Source organism: Zonotrichia leucophrys, chromosome 10 (assembly GCF_028769735.1).
Source record: "Zonotrichia leucophrys gambelii isolate GWCS_2022_RI chromosome 10, RI_Zleu_2.0, whole genome shotgun sequence".
Lineage (NCBI taxonomy): Eukaryota > Metazoa > Chordata > Aves > Passeriformes > Passerellidae > Zonotrichia > Zonotrichia leucophrys.
In genome coordinates this window covers 6,451,561-6,474,327 of record NC_088180.1, presented here as the reverse complement: position 1 = coordinate 6,474,327, position 22,767 = coordinate 6,451,561, and the positions used below count along the sequence as shown (strand labels likewise).

Below are 22,767 nucleotides of genomic sequence, written 5' to 3'. Positions count from 1 at the left end.
AAAGAAATAATGCATGCCTGCAGGAGGATGATTTTCTGTTTGTTTTGTAGCCATAGGTATTATTCTGAAAGTAGTGCAGAATACATCTCTTCCATCTGTGTAGCTGTTTTGCTGTCAGCAGTGCAGTGACTCTTCTTGAAGTGAGATAACCCTCAGGAGCTGAGGAATGGGGTGGTTAACTCTGTAATTATCCGGATTTAGCTGCCTTCTTACAGCTTCAGTCACTCAGGGGATGCACTGATGTGTGAGCTATTCATGCTTTAAATTTTGCTTGAAGTTCTTTACAGACAGATGACTGGCCAGTGACTGGTATGTGCTAAAAAAAAATGAATTATACTGTATCATGGTGGACTGTATAAAACAATTAAATATTTACATAGTTTATAGTCGTTTTTCTGCTTAATTTTGAAGAAAGTATTGGTTCCTTGTATAGGAAAGTATTTAATGGGATGAAAACTTCATCAGTTTGTGCTTTTGACTTAGGAAGGTGTTTTCAGAGGCATGAACAGTAGGAAGTTGCATGTCTCTGAACTATATCTGTGCTGTATCCTACTTGGAGCAACTTTGACTGTTTTCCTAAAGATTTTATTTGTTAGTTTGGAAGTCACAAAACCTGTTCATTCAGTACCAGTCTGATTTGTGTAGTTGGTCCAATCACCTCTCAGCTAAAGGAGTGCTTAAAAAACAATTGAATAAAATGAGCTTTTGAAAATTGAGAAAGGTGTCTGAATTGTGTAGATAGTCAAGAATTCCCTTTGGTTTTCATGAGCTTGTGTCAGAATTTCAGTAGAGGTGCACACTGGGTGAATTTCAGTATAGATCTACATTCTAGATGATTCTGTCCTCAAGGAGAAGTCCTTTGTTTTCTGAAGTAACAAAATCATATTTAAGCCTAACTCTTCCTACTTTGGCATCTGTCCTAAATTTCAATAAATACTCAACCTCAGGACATGTGGACTCTGAGGAGTGCTCTGAAAATTACTGTATTTCAGAGAAGTGCAGCTCTGGGAGATGGAAGGAGGAGCTGGGGGTTTTTCTCAGGGACCTTTTCCCAGCTGCTTGGCTGGTGGTTTTGTCTGACAGCAGATAAATTTAGTGACTGAGATAGTTCTGTGTGAGGAAGCTGTTGCTTGTCTGCCCTGATAGGCACAATGTTTGCATTCCTTTGGATGTGCTGCTGGCTTTAGCTGCTACCTTTCACTCTGAGTAACTGGCCTTTTGGTATTTTCAGTTTTGGAATGTTGTTTTGTTTTTTAGACCGTGTGGTATTTTTAGTTTTCCCCAAACTTTTCATGCAAGTTGTGAGAACTGATTTTGTTCCTCGCTACTTCCTATTGCCAGAGTTTTGTTAGTATCAGTATTTGGAAGCATCATTCTTTACAACTTTAGCCAACAATCTTTCTGAGATAAGTATGGTCAGAAACAAAGGCCTTTGGAAAACAGGTAATGCAGTTTGAGTTGTTTTCAAAGCAGAAAAACTGATAAAAATGAATAATCTTTCTCATAGGGTGAAGCAGCTGAGAACAGTCTGTGCATACAGGGTGGAAGTATTGACTTGAATGAGACCAAATTCTTCAAGCACTTCCTTGAGGCAATTTGCAGAAACCAAAATGATAGTTAGTGATTTCTAAGCTATACAGCTCATTTTTTTTAGTTCTTTTGTGCTCAGTGAATAATCCATAGCTCAATTTAATTCTTGTAGATGGCTCAGACTTGTCACTGCCCGTGTTGCAGCTCTAGAGAAGTATTTCATGTGTCTGCTTGTTAGGCTGGAACTGTAACCATTATTCCTGAAGTGGAAGTTGTTTCCTAAGAAAACTTGTCTCTTTTGTGGGGTTTCAGTTGCTGTTTTTTATCATTCTCAGTTTAATTTTATCTTCCTCTGTCTAGTACAGATTGTGAATGCCACAAAAAGTCTAGATACAAAGATGTTTATAAACACTAAAAGAATATTTTTTTTAAGTAGTTGGTGGATCATTTTTCTTCTGTTGTCAATATTTAGCCTTGAGACTGATACCTCTAAAAAACATTTTTTTTAAAAAAGCTGTTAATGCTAACAAACCACTACTACTTTGCTAGCTTGTAAGTTTGTTCTGTCTTTATATTAAAAGACTGAATTTTTTTGGTGTTACAGATAATAAAATTCACTGCAATTGCTTTTAATGCTTTTAATGCAAGCTTGCATACCTACCTCATATTCAGTCTTCTGTCTCCTTCTTTCTTTTTCCTTCAGTATTTAGAGCAGAATTGCTCCCTTTAATAATTAGGTCATGTGTTTGACAGTTGCACCTAAGGTTTTGACATACACCATGGAATTCTCTGCCTACTTATATTTTAAATCTGTGAAAAATAATCTCTTATAATGACGGTTGGTGAATGAAGTATAAATAAAGTATGGAAACTTTCTTCTTCCTTTTTCCTCATCAGGAAGTATTGATGAAGATGTTGTGGTGATTGAAGCATCCTCCACTCCCCAAGTCACTGCTAACGAAGAAATAAATGTTACCTCAACAGACAGTGAAGTGGAGATTGTCACAGTTGGTGAAAACTACAGGTGAGATTTGCATCTTTTTGCATTAATAAAGTCTTGCTTGTCTCTGAGTTTTGTCTCAATGTTTGTGCCATTAAAAGCCCATAAGGTAATGTCACTGGAATTCTAACCAGAATGCACAGTATGAATTTTTTATTAAAAAAACCAAGCCAAACAAAACCCAGTCAATAACAAAAAGCCCCAATCCTAAACCCCCAAACAAAGTAAGGACAAAAAACCCAAAGCACAGCTTTGCCAAAGCCTGAGAATGGAACTAATCTGGAGTAGCTGAGGTGGCTGTATTAGTGTGGTTGGTGTGCAGGATTTGGGGGAAGCAAAGCTGCACAGTGAGATCCTAGAGAGAGCCTGTGTAGGCTGAGTTGACTATCTAGGGATTAGCTCAGCATTTCTCAGGAAAGCAGCCTACTTTTTTGAAGCTGCTGCTGCTGTATATGCTTTCCTGTTCTTCCAAGAATCTCTGGAAGTTTTGTTCCATATTCTTAGATTTTACAGAATCTATTGAAGTGGAGTTTCTTGAAGAAAACTTCAAATTCAAACCTACCTAAAGCTAGATGCTTGTAAAAAATAAACAGCTTCATATATTCCTAGCATCAATAAGATGTGTTTTCTCTAATAGTCTTAAGACTTGAAAAAATTAATTCTTTCTTCCCTCACCTTCTGCAGTGCTCCAGCCAAAAGAGCAGTAGCTCCATGGTGATTTGTGCAGTGGGCTTTGTTTGTTTTCAGTGAAGTCATTCCTTTTTCTTCACGTTTTCCTCGTCTGAATTTCTGAAGTCTGAGTACATTGTTTTTCCAAATTGGAAAATAAGAGCCACTTGATTGATGTAAATACTGGAGAATCAAAGTTTTTTGGGAGTGCAATGGTAAATACAAGACTGTAAAAATACTCTTCCCTTAATTAAAGACTGTATGCTTCAAAGAGGATATGCACTCCAAAAATCATTGTCTTGAGTGTTGGGGTTTGCATGGCTGAACTGAACAGAATGGGTGCTGTGTGATATAAAACAGATAAACCCATCCCTTTCCTTAGATATGGTTACAGGCTTAGGATCTCCTCAAGCCACATTGCATTTTAGTTTAAGTATCACAAAAAGCTGTGTTTGTTCTCCAAAGAGAGGGAACAAAATCATATTGGGGGAAAGGTCCAGAGATTTTGTAGAGTCACGACATTTTGTAAATTTGAAGTATAAAAATTGTCCTCTGAAAGTACTCTTGTCACAGGTTAGCATGCAAAAGTATTTAATGTTTACAAATTTTTAGTGTCTTCATAGGTCTGTCATTGTTTATAGACCTATAGATCATTTATAGACCTTTTATAGCTGTTTCAGACTGCACAGGAGCAGTATAGGATTTGGAGACTCTTCAATTACTGTTTACAAACCCAAAACAATTTCAGCTGTAGTTGCTGCCTGGCCATGGCTGTAGGGTTTCACAGTGATTTTTTTTTAAAGATATCTGCATGTACATGGGCCATGGCTTAGGGACCTTTAAACTCCCCATGCTGGGCAATTGCTGTTATGTGCTCTGGTAAAGGCTGCAGTAGAATTTGTGAAAATGGAGTCATGGGGTATCTCAATGTAATAAAATGCTTTTCTAATAATAAAAATCTGCGAGTAGCTCCTCAGAGAGGAGGAGCAGAAATGACTGGTGGCCAGTTTGAGGCCAGCACTGAGGTGTCCCCCCGCGCAGGTCCCGCTCGGCGCTCGGCCACGCGCGCTCGCACTGGGCCGCGGGCTCCAGCTCGCACGCGGCGCGGCCGCCGGAGCAGCGCTCCCGCAGCAGGGTCTCCACCGTCATCCAGCCCCTGCGGCAGAACGCCGCCGAAGTCGTGGACCTCACCGTGGATGAGGATGGTGAGTGGCATTGTCACAGAAATCTCTGCAGGAGCAGGATGGGCGCTGTAAGGGCGCTGGAGTTAATTGCATCAGATAGAAGGTACCCTTCTAAGTCTGATTTCTAATGTCTGTTTCCAAACCTGTCAGATAATGTGCCCTTCCTTTCAAAATTTAAAGTTTAGCTGTTTTCAATGGGTCTTTTAGATCTAAAGATACAGTTTTTCTTCCAAAGCTGCCTTGGGTGTGTGTCTGAGGGCTGACTCACCAGGCAGAAATTACAGAACAGGTTGGAACTACTTCTTGAAAAATATGCACTTACTTCAATGCAACACTATAAAAGGAAAGTCTATCATTGCCTATGCTTTGGAATAGTGACTGTTCTTTCAGGCCTTGAAGTAAAAATAGCTTTTAAAAAAAGAAAAGCCCAACCCTAAACTAGTAAAGTGTGTTAGGTTTCTGAAGCTGTAACCTTTCATTGGTTCCTAACATTAAAACCTGCTGACACTTAATAAGTCTATTCCTGCTGAAGATCATAAGAGAAACTTACCAATTACCATAAAATTGGGAGAAGGAAAAACTGAAGCTCATGTACGTTTTTGCACATTTGCATTTGCAGATGGTGGTGGTTTTGGGGATTTCTTTGGTGCATGTTATTTGTAATGTGAACAGAAGCTTTGTTCTCTTGTGGTTCTGCCCGAGTGCATTGCAAGCTTAGTATTGTGCAGTATCTAATTCTTCAAGTTGTGTTTTTTGGGGTGGGATGGAGAGTCAGAAAGGCTTGAGAATAATTTTGGTTGGTTAATGACTTAAGGTAGAGGATGAGTTGATGTACGGATCGTTCATTTTAGGTATTTACTGTGAAATATCCCAACAGCTCTATTGTTGAAGGAGTGCAGTGTAGGTTTCTATTGCTTTACTTTACTCTTAAAATTCATATTATAGAATTTAGTCTTGGATTCAGAAACCGAGTTATTTTTAAAATGCACTTCTGTAATATGTGTGTTAAAGACTGGCTGTTTCTCCTGCCTTCCAGAGGAAATGCCTAAGATGAATCTTGCAGGATTTAAGGAATACTATTTTTGGTTTTAGGCATCAAATTTCACACATGAATTAGTGTTAAATGATTGGACTTCTGAATTAACACCGTAAAAGGAGTTTAGCCCAACTTTACCTATTTCATCAAAGATACTGGTCTTAAAACTTGGCTGGCTGCTTCCCTGAGCATAAAGATCCCATCTCATTTTATTTTCCTGGGCCAGTGTCTGGGCAGTGAGTTGAGAAATCCAGTTTCTCTTAGCTCGTAGTTCACAATGGCCCAAGGCCCCTGTTTTTCAGTAGTTTGGGCAGGGGAGAATCAGAGGTGTCTGTAAGGGCTGGTGGGGAACCTGAGCCTGAGGGAACTCAGGGTGGCCACTGGCTGAGCACTGCCTGATCACTCCTCATTGTAGGCTATACATGTTCTATAAAGTTGCTCATTTTCTGAATTTAAACATTAATATATTTCACCCAAAACATTGTCCTTAAAATAATTAGTATATTGGGAGGCCATGTTAAAAGTAAGAGGAATCTAAATGTAGATATCAGATCATGTTTTTTTAATGTGATGAGTTGGAAGACTTGTGAGGGAGAAGATACATTTATTCCTTTGCTCACTGAGTTGCTGATATTCCTGCTAGATATAGAGAGATGTCTTGAAAACTACTCATATTTTATTTTGAGACTCTGTGTAAAGGAAGTATTTGAAGTTTTTTGATGCTTTTTTCCCCCCTGATATCCATGCAAACGTTTTTACTAAAAAAAACTGAGCTGTTTCTGATAATCTTCCCTTTTATGGTATCTTATATTCTTAGTCATGTCATTGCCTTGCATTACTTAAGAAAAATTTCAAACTTATAGTCAAAGTCTTTTTCAAAACTAAATTCTAATTATGCCACCAAGTATAGTTTTAAACTTTAACTTGTTTACAATTATCTAGTAAAGGACAAGACTCATCAAGTGCTTTGGATTTCCAGGATACATTGCTCACTGTTAGCTTTGCAATATGTAATATGAACAGGTATGTACCTTTAAGAGAAGTCTCAAATATTGATAATCTGCTTTTAGCATGTGTTGAGACTAGAAACCAAGTTTATCTTGCTAAAGCCTTTAGTACAATGCATCTGGAATGATGGAAGTTTGTAAAGTAGTACTGCTAGCTTAGATGTCATGCTGTTCTTGGTGAGTGGTCTAAAAGTTGTTCTGTTCTTCATAGGCAATAGAAAGTTATAAGGATAATACTTAATCATAGAGTAGTTTGCCTGTGGATTAATGGAACATATCAGCAAGCGTTTTTATTGTAAAGTACTCAAGTAATTTAATCTCTTTTCTAGTAGGAGCTTTTTTATCCAGTAAATAAAACTTAAATGTCAGATTTGGTTGAGAATTGATTTTATGTTAATTATTTAAACGTGAGTAGATTAAAAAAGCAAGAGAGGAAAAAAAGATAATTTTCTTTCCACACACAAGCCTGTCAGGTTTTTATGTTCTGACTTTCTTAGCTTCTGGCAAGGCCAGAATCGCGAATGTCTTGTAAAATGGTTCAAAAGCAGGAACAACAATAAAAAATCCTCAGCACTTTTAAAGCTTAGAGAACATGAAAGCTTTTTTATTTCACCAGAGCCGACAGTTGTGCCAACCACATCAGCTCGAGTGGAGCCGCAGGCCGTGAGTTCTGCTTCCACTACCAGCTCCAGTACCTCTACCTCAGAGCAGGCCTCTGATGCAGCTCCCAACGTCTCCAGCAGCCAGCCCTCTGCAGCACCAGAGACCACTCCCAGTCTCCCCAGTGGCAGCACTGCTGGCACTTCAACTGGAGGTACAGAATGAGCTCTGTTGTGTTGCCTCTGAGTACAAAGGAGGGTAGAGGAAGTTAATCAGCATTCTCTAAATTAAATCCCATGTGAGCTTCTAGTACTGAACCTAACAGTAGTAAGCTGAGAGGACAGGAATCTGAAAAAGACCATTGATTTCTCCATAAAGATACAGGAAATGTGCTGGAGCCTTCTGTTTGTGCCTGTTGGAATGATTTGGTTATACAGAACAAACCACATCCTTGCTTTTTGAGGAGGTGGAATGTAGTTCACTGGGAATTAAGCTTCTCATTTCAGTGTGTTACAGAAGTGTTATTTCAATGTATGTTGTAAGAAAGTGAAGGATGTATCTGGATTCCTTGAGTATATCTCCTGCTGTGGATAACCCCCTGGGAGCACATTTATATAGAGCTGTATATACAGAGAGCACTGATGACATCACTGGAACAAAGCTGCCCTGTCTGCAAGTGTGGTGAGGGACAATTAACCTGGGTGGACCACAGTTGCACAGGAATTTGAGGTCTCTGCACACTGACCACAGTAACAATTTTTCTTCCTTTCCCTGCTGATGACGTGCCTTAAATTTGTAGACTAAGGCAAGTGTCAGTTCCTGTCCTCCAGTGGTTGCCATTAGTACTTCCACCTGAACCATTCAGTTTAGGTTCATGTGGCAGGTATAGCTAAATACTACTTTGTGTATCTAGTTTGCTTTGTTACAGTCTATGTCCTGGGTTGACTATATGATGCTTTTATCCCCAATCATCTTGTTCTCTCCCAGATTTGCCCTGAACCAGGACAGTCTAGTTTTCAATTGGTTAAATACTTAACTGTGAGGTACAGGGTGTTTTGTTTCTATTTAAGTCACTGCTTTACAGTGATCAGCTTTACTAATTTTTCACTTCAATATTAACTTTGTCTTCAAGATGAAGTAAGAAGAGCTGCATCTAATTCGACACTGGAAACTGGCCCTCCGGCCATGCCAAGGCTGCCATCGTGCTGCCCTCAGCATTCTCCTTGTGGAGGGCCTTCACAGACTCATCATGCATTGGGACACCCACATACCAGCTGCTTCCAGCAGCATGGCCACCACTTCCAGCACCACCACCATCACCACCACAACCCTCACCCAGCTGTGCCGCTGTCTCCTTCGTTCAGTGACTCCAGCTGCCCTGTGGAAAGGCCTCCTCCTGTGCCTGCCCCGTGTGGAGCAAGCAGCAGTTCTGGCACCACTTACCACGAGCAGGCATGTTTAATCCTTGTGACTCACAATCACACCTTGTGACTTGGGATTTCAAGTTGTTCCAGATAGGAGGGATTAGGATAAAGATGCTGAATTAGAAATTACTCGCTTGCTCTGCATCAGGCGTTATACAAGGGAGCTAAAAGGAAAAATTGAGCTGTAATATATATAAACACAAACCCCTGAAATTTTATGGAAAGACATAACCCTTCAAGTAATTATTGATGGCTGACCTCTTAATGGCTGTAAGATGAGTGACTGCATAGCAAACCTAACATAATTACCTTGAAATATTCTGCCCATCATAGCAGTTCTGCAGTGCAAATCATTGAGCTGCTTTGAGAGAAGAAAAATGTCAAATCTAATGTCCTGTATATAAAAAGTATAAAAAAGTTGCTCCTCTAAAAGCATTGTTTTTCAGTAATTAAATCACAGCTGTAAAACAGTACAGTCATAGGAAAGAACAATACTGTGCTAAGTTACAGTATGCAGAACTATCAATGTTATTTATCTACTGTAGGGGTTTTTGTTGGGGTTTTTAGTTTGGTTGGGGGGTGTTGGGGGTATTTGGGGGGCAGTTTTTGGCTGGTTTTTACAGAGTCTAGTGTAAGGAAGTTAGTCTCTCAGCTGATTAATGAATTTAGGAATAAGAATAAAAAATGTTCCAGAGTCAAACAGTAAAACTTCAAAATTTGGATCCCAGTTGCTTGTTTTTATTTTTTTGAAATCTGATGTTTGAATATGACTTTGCCTTCAGTGTCTAAAGAGTGGCTTAAAAAAGCTGGTTTGTTTCTGCAGCAGGCATTGCCAGTAGACTTGAGCAGCAGTGGTATCAGGAGCCACGGCAGCGGCGCTTTCCACGGCACGTCGGCGTTTGACCCGTGCTGCCCCGGCTCGTCGTCGCGCACGGCGCTCTACGGGCACCAGGCGGGCGCGGGGCCCAGCCAGGCCCTGCCCATCGACGGCTACGGCTCGGGCATCGTGGCACAGCCACAGCCGCCGCCCCAGGCATCGCTCTCCTCCTGCCGCCACTACATGCACTCTCCTTGTGAGTACTGCAAACACTGCACGCGCTGTCCCTGTGAGTACTGACACTGCACGCGCTGTCCCTGTGAGTACTGACACTGCACTCGCTGTCCCTGTGAGTACTGACACTGCACTCGCTGTCCCTGTGAGTACTGACACTGCACTCGCTGTCCCTGTGAGTACTGACACTGCATTTACTGTCCCTGTGAGTACTGACACTGCACTCGCTGTCCCTGTGGGTACTGACACTGCACGCGCTGTCCCTGTGGGTACTGACACTGCACGCGCTGTCCCTGTGAGTACTGACACTGCACTCGCTGTCCCTGTGGGTACTGACACTGCATTTACTGTCCCTGTGGGTACTGACACTGCATTTACTGTCCCTGTGAGTACTGACACTGCACGCGCTGTCCCTGTGGGTACTGACACTGCATTTACTGTCCCTGTGAGTACTGACACTGCACGCGCTGTCCCTGTGAGTACTGACACTGCACGCACTGTCCCTGTGAGTACTGACACTGCACGCGCTGTCTGCACTGTCCCTGTGAGTACTGCTGGCACCACTGCATGCACTCTGCCTGACACACTGCCCTGGCAGCAGGGGAACACTCCAGCCTGCTTGCATTGGTCCTAGAGCTGGCCTAGCAAAACAGAGATTGAGAAATATTTTAAACAGTTAGGGGGTTTGAACAGGACCAAGGTAAAGTTAAAATATTTTATTATGAGTGACTATAATAACACTGAGACTTCAAAACTGTGTTTACTGTGAAAATATTTTTCATCTCCTTTCTATTCTAGCACTGGCTTTTTATTCCATTTTCCTTGGTTGATCCCTTGACCCATCCCTCCAGTGAGATCTGCTTTAGCAGAATAATTTGTTTGATTGTGATTTCTTTTTTTTTCAAAATTTATTGTCTCTGTAGAATAGTGAACCCAGAAGGATGGGGATTAAACTTTTAAAGATTAAACAACAAATGTAATATAGAAGGAGATTCTATCCTCCTACTCCTCCCTCATGAGACCCCGCCTGGAGTAGTGCTTCAGGTTTGGGCTCCTCAGCACAAGGAGGGCAAGCCTGTTGGAGTGAGTCTGTGGAGGACCATGAAGGTGCTCAGAGGGCTGGAACATCTCTGCTCCAAGGACAGGCTAAGAGAGTTGGAATTGTTCAACCTCGCAAAGAGAAGGCTTTGGGGAGACCTTATAGCACCTCCCAGTGCCTAAAGGGGTTCCAGGAGAGCTGAAGGGAGACCTTTGACAAGGGCTTGTTGTGATAGGACCAGGGAATGGCTTTAAACTGGAAGAGTAAATTTAGATCAGGTTTAAGGAAGAAATTCCTCCCTGTGAAGGTGGTGAGGCTCTGGCACAACTTGCCCAGAGAAGCTGTGTTTGCCCCTTCCCTGGAAATGTTCAGGGACAGGCTGGACATGCCTTGAAGCAGCCTTGTCTAGTTGAAGGTGTCCCAGTCCATGGCAGGGGCTTGGAACAAGGTGATCTTTGAAGTCCCTTCCAACCCAAACATTTCTATGTACCTTTTCCAGTTGGTATCACACAGATTTTTTTTTCTTCTTTTTGCCAGTATTGGAAAACAGAATGCTTTTGGCTGCAGAAAATGCAGATTTCTTGTAGGGTATATTTGTAGAATCACTTTATTAAAAAGTTGCATAAACACATATTCCCATGTTTCCACTGTTTAAACTGATGTGATAATACTGAAATGCCTGTGTGAAGATACTTCTTAAAATAAATTTGACCAAAATTGACCAAATTAAAAGCGCCTTATGTTTTCGTTGCAGATGCTTCCTTGACCAGACCTCTTCACCATCAAGCTTCTGCATGTCCTCACTCTCATGGAAATCCTCCTCCGCAGCCGCAGCCTCCACCTCAAGTGGATTATGTTATCCCTCATCCAGTGCATCCCTTCCATCCTTCAATCTCCTCTCATGCATCTTCTCATCCTGTTCCACCTCCACCACCAACTCATCCTTTGGCCAATGCAGCTGCTCCAATACCACAGCATCTCCCTGCAACACACCAGCCCATATCCCATCACATCCCTGCAACAGCACCTCCAGCACAGAGGCTACATCCTCATGAAGTGATCCAGAGGATGGAGGTCCAGAGAAGAAGGATGATGCAACACCCAACGTATGTCACAAATGTACTCAGAACAATAGCTAAACATATAATGCATTTCCCTCAGGTTTGTAAAATGTTGCATGTGACTCTCAAACTGTAAATTGCATGGTTAGGGACTGTTAGTGTTGAACCATGGTAAGAGGTGTCTTTACAAATGCTGACAGTCACGTGAGCATTAGGACTGACCCTGCTCCGTTACACCTCTCAGTAGAGTGTCCAGGTAAGGCACAAAGGGGCATGCAGGATAAGGGGAGCTTGTTTCTCCTGCCCGTCACTCTGGATGATAAGCAGGAATTCCTTTTCAAGCTCCACAGCCTGGAGAGTACATCGTAAACTCTGGTCAAATGTCTCTTGACAGTATGTTTTGCCTTGTTGATGCAGTTAAGATTCTTTTTATATAACCAGTACTTTAAAATAAAATGAACAAATTATCTAAGGTACCATATACTGGGTTTAATTCACATTAGATACTTATATATCTTTAGTATGCCTTTTGCTTTAGAAGAGGAGACTGAGAATGTGGTCAATGTGCAATGTAGCTACAAAGTCATGCTACTATTGTTGCTTAACTAGATATTTGATACTAGTATCATCAAATAATAGTTGATATTAGTAGTATCAGGTCACTAGTAGCTTTGTTTTCACAGAGTAGCTGAGCTTGTTTTAATTCTGCAAGTAATGTGTTTAAATATCTAAGAGAATTTCAGGAATGAGCTCTCTAGTTGTTTCTCCTGACTTTGTTATACAAATTTGACTCATAACTAACTTGAAACTCGTTTAGAAGTTAATGCTTAAAGAGAATTTGGCTTTAACTGCAGCTTTTGAGGCAGTTTCCAGGTGAAGTATCTATAGGCAGTAACTGCCCACAAATGGCATGTGACAGAGAAGCCAGTGGCTGTGAGACAGCAAGGTAGCATTTTTGGAAAAAATAATTGTGCTAGCTATCTTATCAGATCTGGACATTTTCCAGTAGTTTGGGGATTGGAGTTGTGAATATTGGCAGTTCTGCAGCTTAGTGAATTTGTATAGAAATATGAACACTTCTAGGAAATTTAGGCAAATGTTGATGGTGATGTTGTGGTAAAGTGGGAAAGTAACAGAAATCAGTCTGCAGGAGTTCAGTGTTTTTTTCAAATCCATAGTTGTTCTGTACCAGCTGGCATGGATAAAAACTGTGTGCCCAGTTTACCTGAGCTATGATGCAAACATGTTTCAAGGAAAATGTCCTCTGATTAGTGTATTAAGTTTCCCCTAATTACTTTTGCTGGTATAGTTTTACTAGAAATAATCTGCAGCAGAGCTGTGAATGACACTGAATCTGAGCATGGATGTCATGTGGCCCTTCCTTTCCTGCCTGCCCTTTGAGGTTAGGATTAAATACTTGCTCAGTCTCTGCAGCCATGACTGCCAAGTGAAGGGCAGGTCACTGTAGCTGAAGCTGGTTTGGTTCTGAATATGAAATCTGGGTTTAAATTAACTTGTAACTTATATCTAAAGCAGAAATTAAAATACTACAAGGTGAGTTTACTTTAAAGGCACTGTAGTAGCTCCATCTGTAACATTTTGGTTATGGGTGTTGGTTTCTTCACACTAAAAAATACTTGAAATTAATTGTGGCTGTTCTTTGTTGTTATAGACGTGCTCATGAGCGGCCTCCTCCACATCCTCACAGAATGCATCCCAATTATGGTCATGGGCATCACATCCATGTGCCTCAGACTATGTCTTCCCATCCTCGACAGGCTCCAGAGAGATCTGCCTGGTGAGCAATCAGACACTACTTGAGCCCTTGGGACTCTGGGCAGGAGACCAGAATGTGCTGATCACTGTGCTGATAATGCTGGCTGTGCTTTTAAAAGCTGCTGCATGCACCTGTAGTTTAAAGTTTGTAGTTGTTGATAGGGCTTTGAAATATTACTTGGAGTACTCAATATCTTAAATGTATTTCTAGTGTTTTTTAAGGTTTTGTAGTACAGACTAGTATGTTCTCTCCCCTCTTTGTTTGAGCTTATTTACAATTGCATCAGGCCCAGTTATGAGCATGCACTTACATTCCACAATATATTTATTATTTAAAAAAATACGTTTGGCCCATTAGTGAAGAGGTGCATGCATGACAGCTGCTGTTCCCACAGCATGTGCTGCAGGGAAGACTCCACATGGATAATATTATTTGGCTCAGTAAATGTGGAGTTTTCTAGTTTTTTTTAATACTAAATCTTCACAGCTGTTTTAAAAATAGCTTTTAGTTATGATAGCAAGATTCTTCAGCAAAATTTAAATATGGCTTAAAAAAAAATTGTACATGAAACTGTTGTTGTAGTTGTAGTGTGTTGTAAGGTCTCCAAAGCAGTGGGATTGTACCAAGCAGGCAAGCTGTTCCTTTACTGTAATGCCACTTTCATTCATGTGACAGGGAACTAGGAATTGAAGCTGGTGTGACTGCAGCTACCTACCCTCCAGGGCCCTTGCATCCTCACCTGGCCCACTACCATGCACCTCCTCGACTGCATCACTTGCAAATAGGAGCTCTTCCTCTAATGGTAAGGAGATAGCTTATGGAAAATTATAATCATTGATTTTTGATTTTGTTTGTGAGAAAATGGATGTGTATACATTGCTGCAAAGTGCTTATCTGAAAATATTTCACTGTCTGTCCATGTGTTGCTCCCAGTGAGGGTGCTTGAACAGGCCCATTGTGTAGTAAGAGGAGACAGTATAGGGACACCTACATTTCTAACTTCAGCTCTTGTAAAATGAAATATACTTGAATTAAATTGTCACTTGCATTGCAATGCATTGACCCTCTGCATCTGATTTTTAAAGTTTAGATTATTCAGTTTTGGATTGGTTAAAGTACCAACTTTCCACCCAGTGCATGAGAATTAGCACTGATTCTTTATTTTTGAGGTGTGTATACACACAACTAGAATTTCATCTAGAGATTTGATTGTTTTCAAAATAATATTTATTATTCATCAGCCTAATTCTGTGTGATCAAGTATATAATTCTGTAGCATGAAGTGTTACAATCTGCAGGAAGTGTGGCAGTAAGGTCACACACCCTGTTACACGTAATTTTTTTTAATCTGCAGTGGAAAACCAAAACAAACTAGCATATTTTTACTCTTGTTACAGAGTATTATTTTTGAAAGAATGCTTATAGGTTTAGTTAAAATTTTTCTTAATTTTGTTTAATGAAAATTCACCAAGAAGCAGACTTAGTTTGAGTATATTTAGTGTTTCTGTGTGGTCAAGCAAGAATGTTTAATCCTCTTAAAGCTAGATAATCTGAGCAAAATTTTGAGTTTATCTGTAAATGAATGCTAAAATTATAATGAAAAAACCCTGCAAGTTTCATCCTTTCAAAATTCCTCTGTTTGTAGCCTGGATTGACATTTGGGGCTTGAACTGTAGCTTTACAACCAAACTGTAGTAACTGTCTCCAGTCTGGTCCTGCATTGCTTGTTCCTCACTCTTTAACTACCAGATTTGATGATCCTTGAGTACCTCCCTGATAAATGAGGCTTGGTCATTTGTGGGTGCTGCTGACATCCTTAGCACAGACTTTCTAAAGCAGTCTGTAGAATTTGGTATTTTAGTGTAGCCAGTGAGATTTTTAATGCAAAACCTTCTCCTGTGCATCATCTCTTCAAATTAAGTTTTTCTGCATTCTTCAGTTAGGTGTCTGCTTTTTCAAGTGGATAAAAGATGCTTTACACTCTCATATTTATTTAATGTGTTGTACTGTAACAGACAACATCAGCTGCTTTAGATTCCCTCCTAATAGTTCAGGGAACTGTACTTTTTATCAGGGGTAATAAATAATCTGTGGGATTTACTTTAATTATCACTGTGAAGTTTCTAGAAATTAAGGAGTTTAGATGATACTTATATTACAGTCTGATGAGAATTTTAATTGTAATTGGGGTATTCCTACAGCTAAAATGTTGTGTAAGCAAGTAGTTGGGACCCCACACTTCATCTTTTTAGCAGTAGAGAAGAAAGCTATGATAGGGAATGTTCAGAAGTATTTCCTGAGTGTGTGATAAAATATTTTAGGGATTTATGCCCCTCTGCTTGGCAACTGCAGTTACTAATTAGTAAAAGTGGCAGATGAAATGAGGGTCTTTAAGTCCACAGAAATTTGTGCAAGAGTTTGTGTGGGGATATTTGATCCTGATAACAGTAATTGAGGGGCTGAGTGAAACTGAAGTTTGTGTTTTGAGGCCTTGCACACAGTGCACTGCCAGCATGTTTGGTCAGAACAGGATGCTCTGAGCAGCACAGGAACTCCTCCAGTGCTTGGGATCTGATTTGAGCCTTGCTGTGATGAGACCCAGCACTGTGGCTTTGAAGTTGTGTAGAGTCTTTGACTAATTTAAAATGTATTCACACACTAGGAGAACATGAAGGCAGGTTAGAGCTCTGCTAGAAGTTATATATACAATGAGTTCAAAGCATTACAAATGCCTTTTGATGATTCTACCCCTTCTGTGGGAATAAAGAAAGTCACAGGTTTTGTTCTCATGTATGTGTGAGTACAGCAGATCTGTCAGCAAAACTTATTTTGAATAGAGAGCAAGTAGTCAGTGAAGTTTTTCATCAACAAACTTGACTGAATTTTAAACAAAAGTGCTGTTTTAGGCAACAGATTATTTGCACCTGCCACCTGTTTTTTTCTCTGTAACTTTAGGAGTAGAGTGGAGGAGGAGAGGATGAACTGTGATTACAGTCCCTCTGCAAAGTTGTTGGTGTTCTAAGGAGTGCTTTCTTCTTCAAGTACAGAGGGTACTAAACAGAGATTTCACGAGTCATATTTTTTGATGCAGATACCATAAACTGTTCTTTTTTTGAGAGGGAGTTGTCTTTTAAAGTAACTGATGCAGTCACTCAACTAAGAATTTCATTAGTATTGAATCCACTTTGTGAAATGGCTTGCAGCACAATTGGCAGTGGAGTACTAAAACCCCTTCCAGACTGTAAAGGACATAATGGATTGTTTGGGCTTTAATGATATTGTGTTAACTCTGTATCAGTTTCTGACTTTAATTAGATGCAGATAACCAAATCTTCATCTACTCAGTGCTGGAATGCAGACTGCAGTTTTAATCCTCAGGGAGACAAAATGATAAAGATATGTGGGGGAAGATAATCAGTGTTCAGCAGCTTTGACAGTCCAAATGGAGGGTTGGGGAAACAAAATCTCCTTTCCTACTAGTTTGATTGAAGAGACTTCTGCCTGTTTAAGTGTTGTTTCAGGAGGAGTCCTAGATTAAAAGCAGTTAGGAAGAGCTTTCTTCATACCTATCTATCCAAAGGTCAGGCTCCTTCCCTCCTAGATTTAACATCATTACTTTGTGACCATGGCTTAGACTTTGTTACTGTTTTAAGGCCATGTATGTGCTGATGAAAGAGCTGTTGAATGAAATCCCTTCTGCACAAGTACTAATTCTGCTAACTGATCATTTTTAGGGAGACTCAGGATCAGTGCATGGCATAACAAATGGAACATTAGAAAAGAAGGATGCAGGACACAAAGGCTTTTCATCTGTTCCTGTTCTTCTCTGATACCAGTGTTGATAGATGCCATTTCTATTTCTGTTTACTCTGGGTTCCTTTGGCTGCTCCTTTGGCACTGTTAATGAAAGGCTTTTTGGCTTGGGGCTCCAGCACTGTTTGCCACATCAGAGTGGGCAGGATGGCAACTCCTGTAATTTATTATGGGGTATGGGGTACCAGACACTGCAGCTTCTTCTGCCCTTTTGAATGTGAATTTTAGGGGTGAGGAGTGGTGGGGGAATTATTTGAACTTTGTAGTTTGCTAGGTATGGTATAAGAGATATCTCTGAAATAGATGCAAGCTTTGAAAGGACTCCTTAATTTATATGGGAACCTGCAGCTTCTTGGTCTGAGGGAGATCTTTGGATCATATTAAAAACAAAAAACAAACAAAAAACCCAAAAAAACCAAAACAAACCCCAAGCAAACCTAAAGTTTCTTATGGTACCTTAATCTCTCTCAGGTGTTTCACATCTAGTTTCAATATGCTGTTCCCTTTTTCTTCTATTGTAGAGCCTTAGTTTTGTTCCTTTACCTGTGGATTGATTCAGAGTGTTTGAGGCTGTCTTTACACTTAATTGTGAAAATCCTTAGGGATTTGGAGGTGTAAGCCACTAGATCCCAGCACGTTGTTAGTTGTGTGCTGGTCAGAATAATATTGCTCAGAGTGTAGTCATACAGGTCTTGCAGCTCTGAGAGATGCAGCTGTTCTGTACACCAAAAGCCCACAAGTTTCTGTGTAATACCTGAACACTTAAGGCTGTATCTTGATGTAGTATGAGTAGTTCAAGATGAACTTCATGTTTGAAATAGCCTTGATTAGCTGCATTAAGAAGAATTGCATTTTTAAGAAAAAGCTTCTAGTTTTTTTAATAATATAAACATGAATTACTGTTCTTTGATTTTTTGTAGATTAAACACTGTTGAAGAGCCCTCATTTTATGTTCCCCTAAGGCACAGGTACCACTGGGTTTTATCTGTGCAGCAGATGGTACTTCATTGGATTCCTTCACCCAATGATTTTCTATGAAAATGCAGCGTTTCCCTGTTTATATTTGGCTTAAGACATTAAATGATGAGCTTTACTTCTTCTTGTGTATTGACAGTAGCTGAGCAGGTCGTTAACTGAAAAGGCTCACACTGGGAATTTGTTCTAATACACATGAAATTGTATTTATGTGAGCCATGGAGGCTGGGCTGGACAGGATTAGTAGTACCATGCAGGGCAGGAATCTCTCCACTGAAAAAGCAGAAAGATCCTACAAAGATAAAGGATATTTAAAGGAGAGAGTAGCAAGAAAGAAAGCCTTCCCTGCAGGTCAGATGTTTCAAACTGCTGAGAATGTTTGTGTTGTGAATGGTTCAGACTTAGCCTTGAATTACTGTAGTTGCTGCAGATTTTTGTGGTCATGGACAGTATCAATAGAAAGTTCAAAACAAGAAACAAATGATACTTCTACAGTTCCTGGCAGACTTGTGCTGGAATTGCAGGTCCAGAATATATTGCTTTAAAGTACATATTTTAATTTGACTGCATCCAAAAGAATATATACAAACATTTAATGCAGACTGGCATTGCCTTTAACTGCTTACATTCTTCATTAGCTTTAACATTTTCCTTTTTTCTTACATTCTTTATGAAAGCTTAGTGAAAACTCACTTCTGCTTATGTGTGAAGCTCTTCAAGGTAGCTGAAATCTTTTTTCATTTGAAGCTTGGTGGTAACTATCAAAGGGATTTTAGTATGACTGTTCTTAGTTAGGTATTATTGATAGTTCTCTCTTGCAAATCTTTATCTTGTAGTCACAAATGTACTTAGTTAAAATCTTCCTGTGTTAGCAGACTGCTTATTCTGCAGGAGTAAAAGAACTGGGGGTTTTTTGTTTTGTTTTTTTGTTGTTCTTAGAGGTGTTTTTTCAGAGTAGCAATTTACCTGACCAGAAATGTGAGCTGTGCTCTCAGGGTGTTTTATAAAAATGCCTGTACATAATGAATGTTCAGGTAATTTTGCAGAGGTGTTATGCCAGCCCTGTCAGGATAATATGAAAGCCAATTTATTAGCATGCAAATATATTGTCCCACACAACATTTCTATTGTCGTGAGTTCAATAGTTTGTTGTGGTAGGTACTCTGAACAATTTTTGGTTTTGTACTGTTAAAGTAAATTTTAATAGATTTCTTAGTCTCCAGTAGCAGAATTTGTTCCACATAGAAGAGCTATCCAGGTGCATGTCACTGCAGTTGGTGAACTGACTGCTGAGGCAGTGGAACTGCCATTATGGAATTCCAGCAGTACATCTGTGACTTTGCACCTCTTGGAATGATGCAGTATCTGCACTAGCAGATGCATTGTTTTCCAAAACACTGATTTCAAACCCTGGTCAATAAAACACCAAGCATTGAATATCACTTCTGAGACTTAGGTTAGTTTTTGTCAGGAGTTCCCTTCCTCTGAGTGGTGGCCATTGATTGTCAGTGTTATAATAGACAATCAGATTTCCCAAATGATGCCAGACAGATCTGTGCCTTGTGAAACCTGGCACAATAAGTATGTTCATAGTGAGAGTGAATGACCCAGTTCTTTAAATGCCTCTTCTGTAATTGGAAGCTGAAGTAGAATTACATGCTTAAATGCAGAATGAATCATAAATCAGTGATTATTTGAGACAGATTTCTTACAAATCGGCATGTTTTTAATCTGCTCCCCCAAAATTCCTTAGTTACAGCTACAGTTTATATTGTCAAACAGTAAGACCTATGATACCAACAGATATTACTTACATAAAGGGGTTTGATATGCACCTTCAGTTTCTATTACTCTTGCTTGTTAAAATTTAAGATCAATATTGTGGCAGATGTTGGCACTACATTGTCATTTAACAAGTACCATGTAAACTGCTTTAAAATAATAAGATTCTGCCTTTCTTTTCTGGAAAAAAATTATTTAGGGCAGAGGAATCTTGCCTATCCCTGTCAGCTTTTAGTTACAAGACTGGATTTGAAAACTGTAGCAAGGCAGCTTATTGGTCTCTTTTTTGATGTGGGTAGCTTTGTCTAGGTCTGTGCTTTTCCACAATACATTAATTGAGTTTTACACCTTTATATATGTTGAACTTGGAAGTGTTTGATGGAAAGAAGAGCAACATGTGAATATGTGACTTCATGAATAGTATCTGGGGTATCAGTTTAGTGAACAGCTTCATGACATGAATGTAGAACTGTCACATACAACAGCAGGGACATTATCAGCTGATAGCACAGAAAGGAAGATGGTACTCAAGTATTTCCAAGTGAATTGCTGCTTACAGTCTTCCTGTTGGTGTGCTATGGGATGAAGTAAACCTCATCTTGCTGATCATTTTGGATTTTTTTTGCCTATCCATTAAAGATTGCTATTGGAATGTTCCTGACAAAAAGTCAATGCCATTATTCACTCATCTTGCTGGAGTAAAAAAGGAATGCAGCAGCCCTGCAGTGCAGATGGTCCCTGCTATAGAAATTATCCTTCAGTTTTGCTCTGTGAAGGTGCTGGTGCTTGAAGGGCCTGTGGGATACAGCACTGGGCTTTGTTCACTGCTTCTGTCTGTTACTGTGCAAGGAGTTTAGTGGATGCTTGGCTGTAGAGTGTATGTAGAGTTAACTGACTTTAGATGTGAGTTTTGAGTGTTAGTTTTTATAGGCCTCTAAATTTAAAGTGTGTTTGAAGATGTTCAGTTCTTTTGAGTCAGATAAGAGTGTCTGCTGCTTTTCCCAGACTGAGTTTTTTAGCCTTGTTTCTGTGGTACCAAAAGCTTATATTTGAGAATCTGTAGCGAGTCCTTTTCATAACTTCATGTGTAGCTGTTAGGTGCTCTGTTTACAAGAATAGGCGGATATTTATGGTGGCTTATATAATGTAGGCTGAGATTTTGAGACTTGAGAATTGTAATGTGGATGTGGAGAGATTCCAGGAGAGGACTTAGTCTCACTTCTGTGCTGCTTCTGGTTATGTTTAGCTGTGTCAGAGTGGTGTTTGTGCTGTGCTGTCAGTTGGAATTGTATGCTCAGGCTGAGGAGTGTAAAAAGTGATTCAATGAAAGCAAAAGGAACTTAAACTTTACAAAGTGAACAGTAAAATAGTGAAACTGTTCTGAATAGGTTTAACTTAACATCTGCTGTTTGAATAGGTACCAGACATGGCGGGCTACCCTCACATCCGTTACATTTCATCGGGATTGGATGGAACATCATTCAGAGGCCCTTTCAGGGGCAATTTTGAGGTTTGTAATAGAATAAAACTAGATATATGTCAAAATGTGTCATGAGGGAATATGGGGAGGGTGTATGATAGAGCTAGTTCTGTACATAGATGGAAAATAATCATAAAGAAAATATCCTTTACTTACAGAGTGCCCTTACCATTGTAGAGTGGGACAAAAGCAAATTGCAAAGTTGGAAAAGGTGCCCTGGCAATGCAGGTTAGGTGGCAGTGACCTGACATCTTGCTCTGCCCACCAGCCATTGGTAGGACTGAGTAGCACATTCTGGGAGAAGGCAGGGCTGTCTCTGAGTGCCAGGATCCTCCAAGTGAGGCTGAATCTTGGCCATGCTAACAGTGCTGTCCTGTTGAATAGTGCAGGAATTGAAATGGAATGAAGGAAAAAAGCCAGGAGAACATAAAAGGTATCAGATGCAGAGAGTTAATGACCTAGTCCACTGAAAATCTCTACAGTGACATCTCATGGTTCTAATAAACTTATTGCTGGAGAAGAATAAATCAGTCATTGTATTTCAACTTAAGCAACTTTATTTTTTCCTCTTCAGACCCTTAATGACTGTTAGAAAGCAAATATTTACATAGCATGTTTTAATTGCCTTTTTCCTCATTAGACACAGAAGTATGTGTGAACATACTGATAGCAATTCCTATCTGACAAACGCTCTCATTTTTTTTGTCATAAAATAGTATTTCCCTAGAACTTAAAATACCAGACTGTGTTGTGTGGGTTTTTCTACAGAAGCCCATCACTTTTCCCACACAACATACTCTTTTTGGCTTTGCCCATGGTTAATTAAGTTGGGAAATAAGAGTTTGTCATTCTAAAAATGGGTTAGAATAAAATTAATACTTCCTCAATGTAGTTGAAAGAATAGTTTTTAAACTGTTTATTCCTTCGTGGTTTTTAGGAGCTGATTCACTTGGAGGAACGACTAGGCAATGTTAATCGTGGAGCAACACAGGGAACTATAGAAAGATGCACATATCCACATAAATACAAAAAGGTGAGGATTTCTCAAATTGTGCCATGTCTGTAATATTTGTTTGAACTTGTAATGTGAATGGTTAGTTTAAGCCTGCAGAAATGTCAGCTTCAAAGAGGGCATGTTTCCTGTATCTTGAAATTTCAAGGATTGTAAACAAAGCTTACAGTGCCACTTGTTTCACAAGGAAAACTTAAAATTAGTTCCTTAGATAAAGAGCTACTGTGATGTGATAAACAGGAGTGCTTTGATATGATTAACTTGTCCAGTAGTTATGAGTAGCCTTGTGAGTAGTGAAATAACTGCTGGTAATAGCAAATAACAGAC

General features: G+C 39.8%; 1 protein-coding gene across 6 annotated transcripts in view; it reads left to right on the top strand.

Moving 5' to 3' along the window:
* RNF111 (ring finger protein 111) overlaps positions 1-22,767 on the top strand; it is a 44,044-nt gene that overhangs the window by 17,186 nt on the left and 4,091 nt on the right. For 3 of the 6 annotated variants that reach the window (XM_064722148.1, XM_064722145.1, XM_064722142.1), the window contains 10 exons: positions 2,428-2,554; positions 4,241-4,404; positions 7,043-7,240; positions 8,159-8,478; positions 9,274-9,523; positions 11,295-11,646; positions 13,274-13,399; positions 14,054-14,180; positions 21,366-21,458; positions 22,366-22,461. In XM_064722148.1, the coding sequence (XP_064578218.1) occupies positions 2,428-2,554; positions 4,241-4,404; positions 7,043-7,240; positions 8,159-8,478; positions 9,274-9,523; positions 11,295-11,646; positions 13,274-13,399; positions 14,054-14,180; positions 21,366-21,458; positions 22,366-22,461 (1,853 nt within the window). The remainder of the gene's footprint in view (positions 1-2,427; positions 2,555-4,240; positions 4,405-7,042; positions 7,241-8,158; positions 8,479-9,273; positions 9,524-11,294; positions 11,647-13,273; positions 13,400-14,053; positions 14,181-21,365; positions 21,459-22,365; positions 22,462-22,767) is intronic. The other 3 variants (XM_064722146.1, XM_064722143.1, XM_064722147.1) reach the window with 2 other exon arrangements.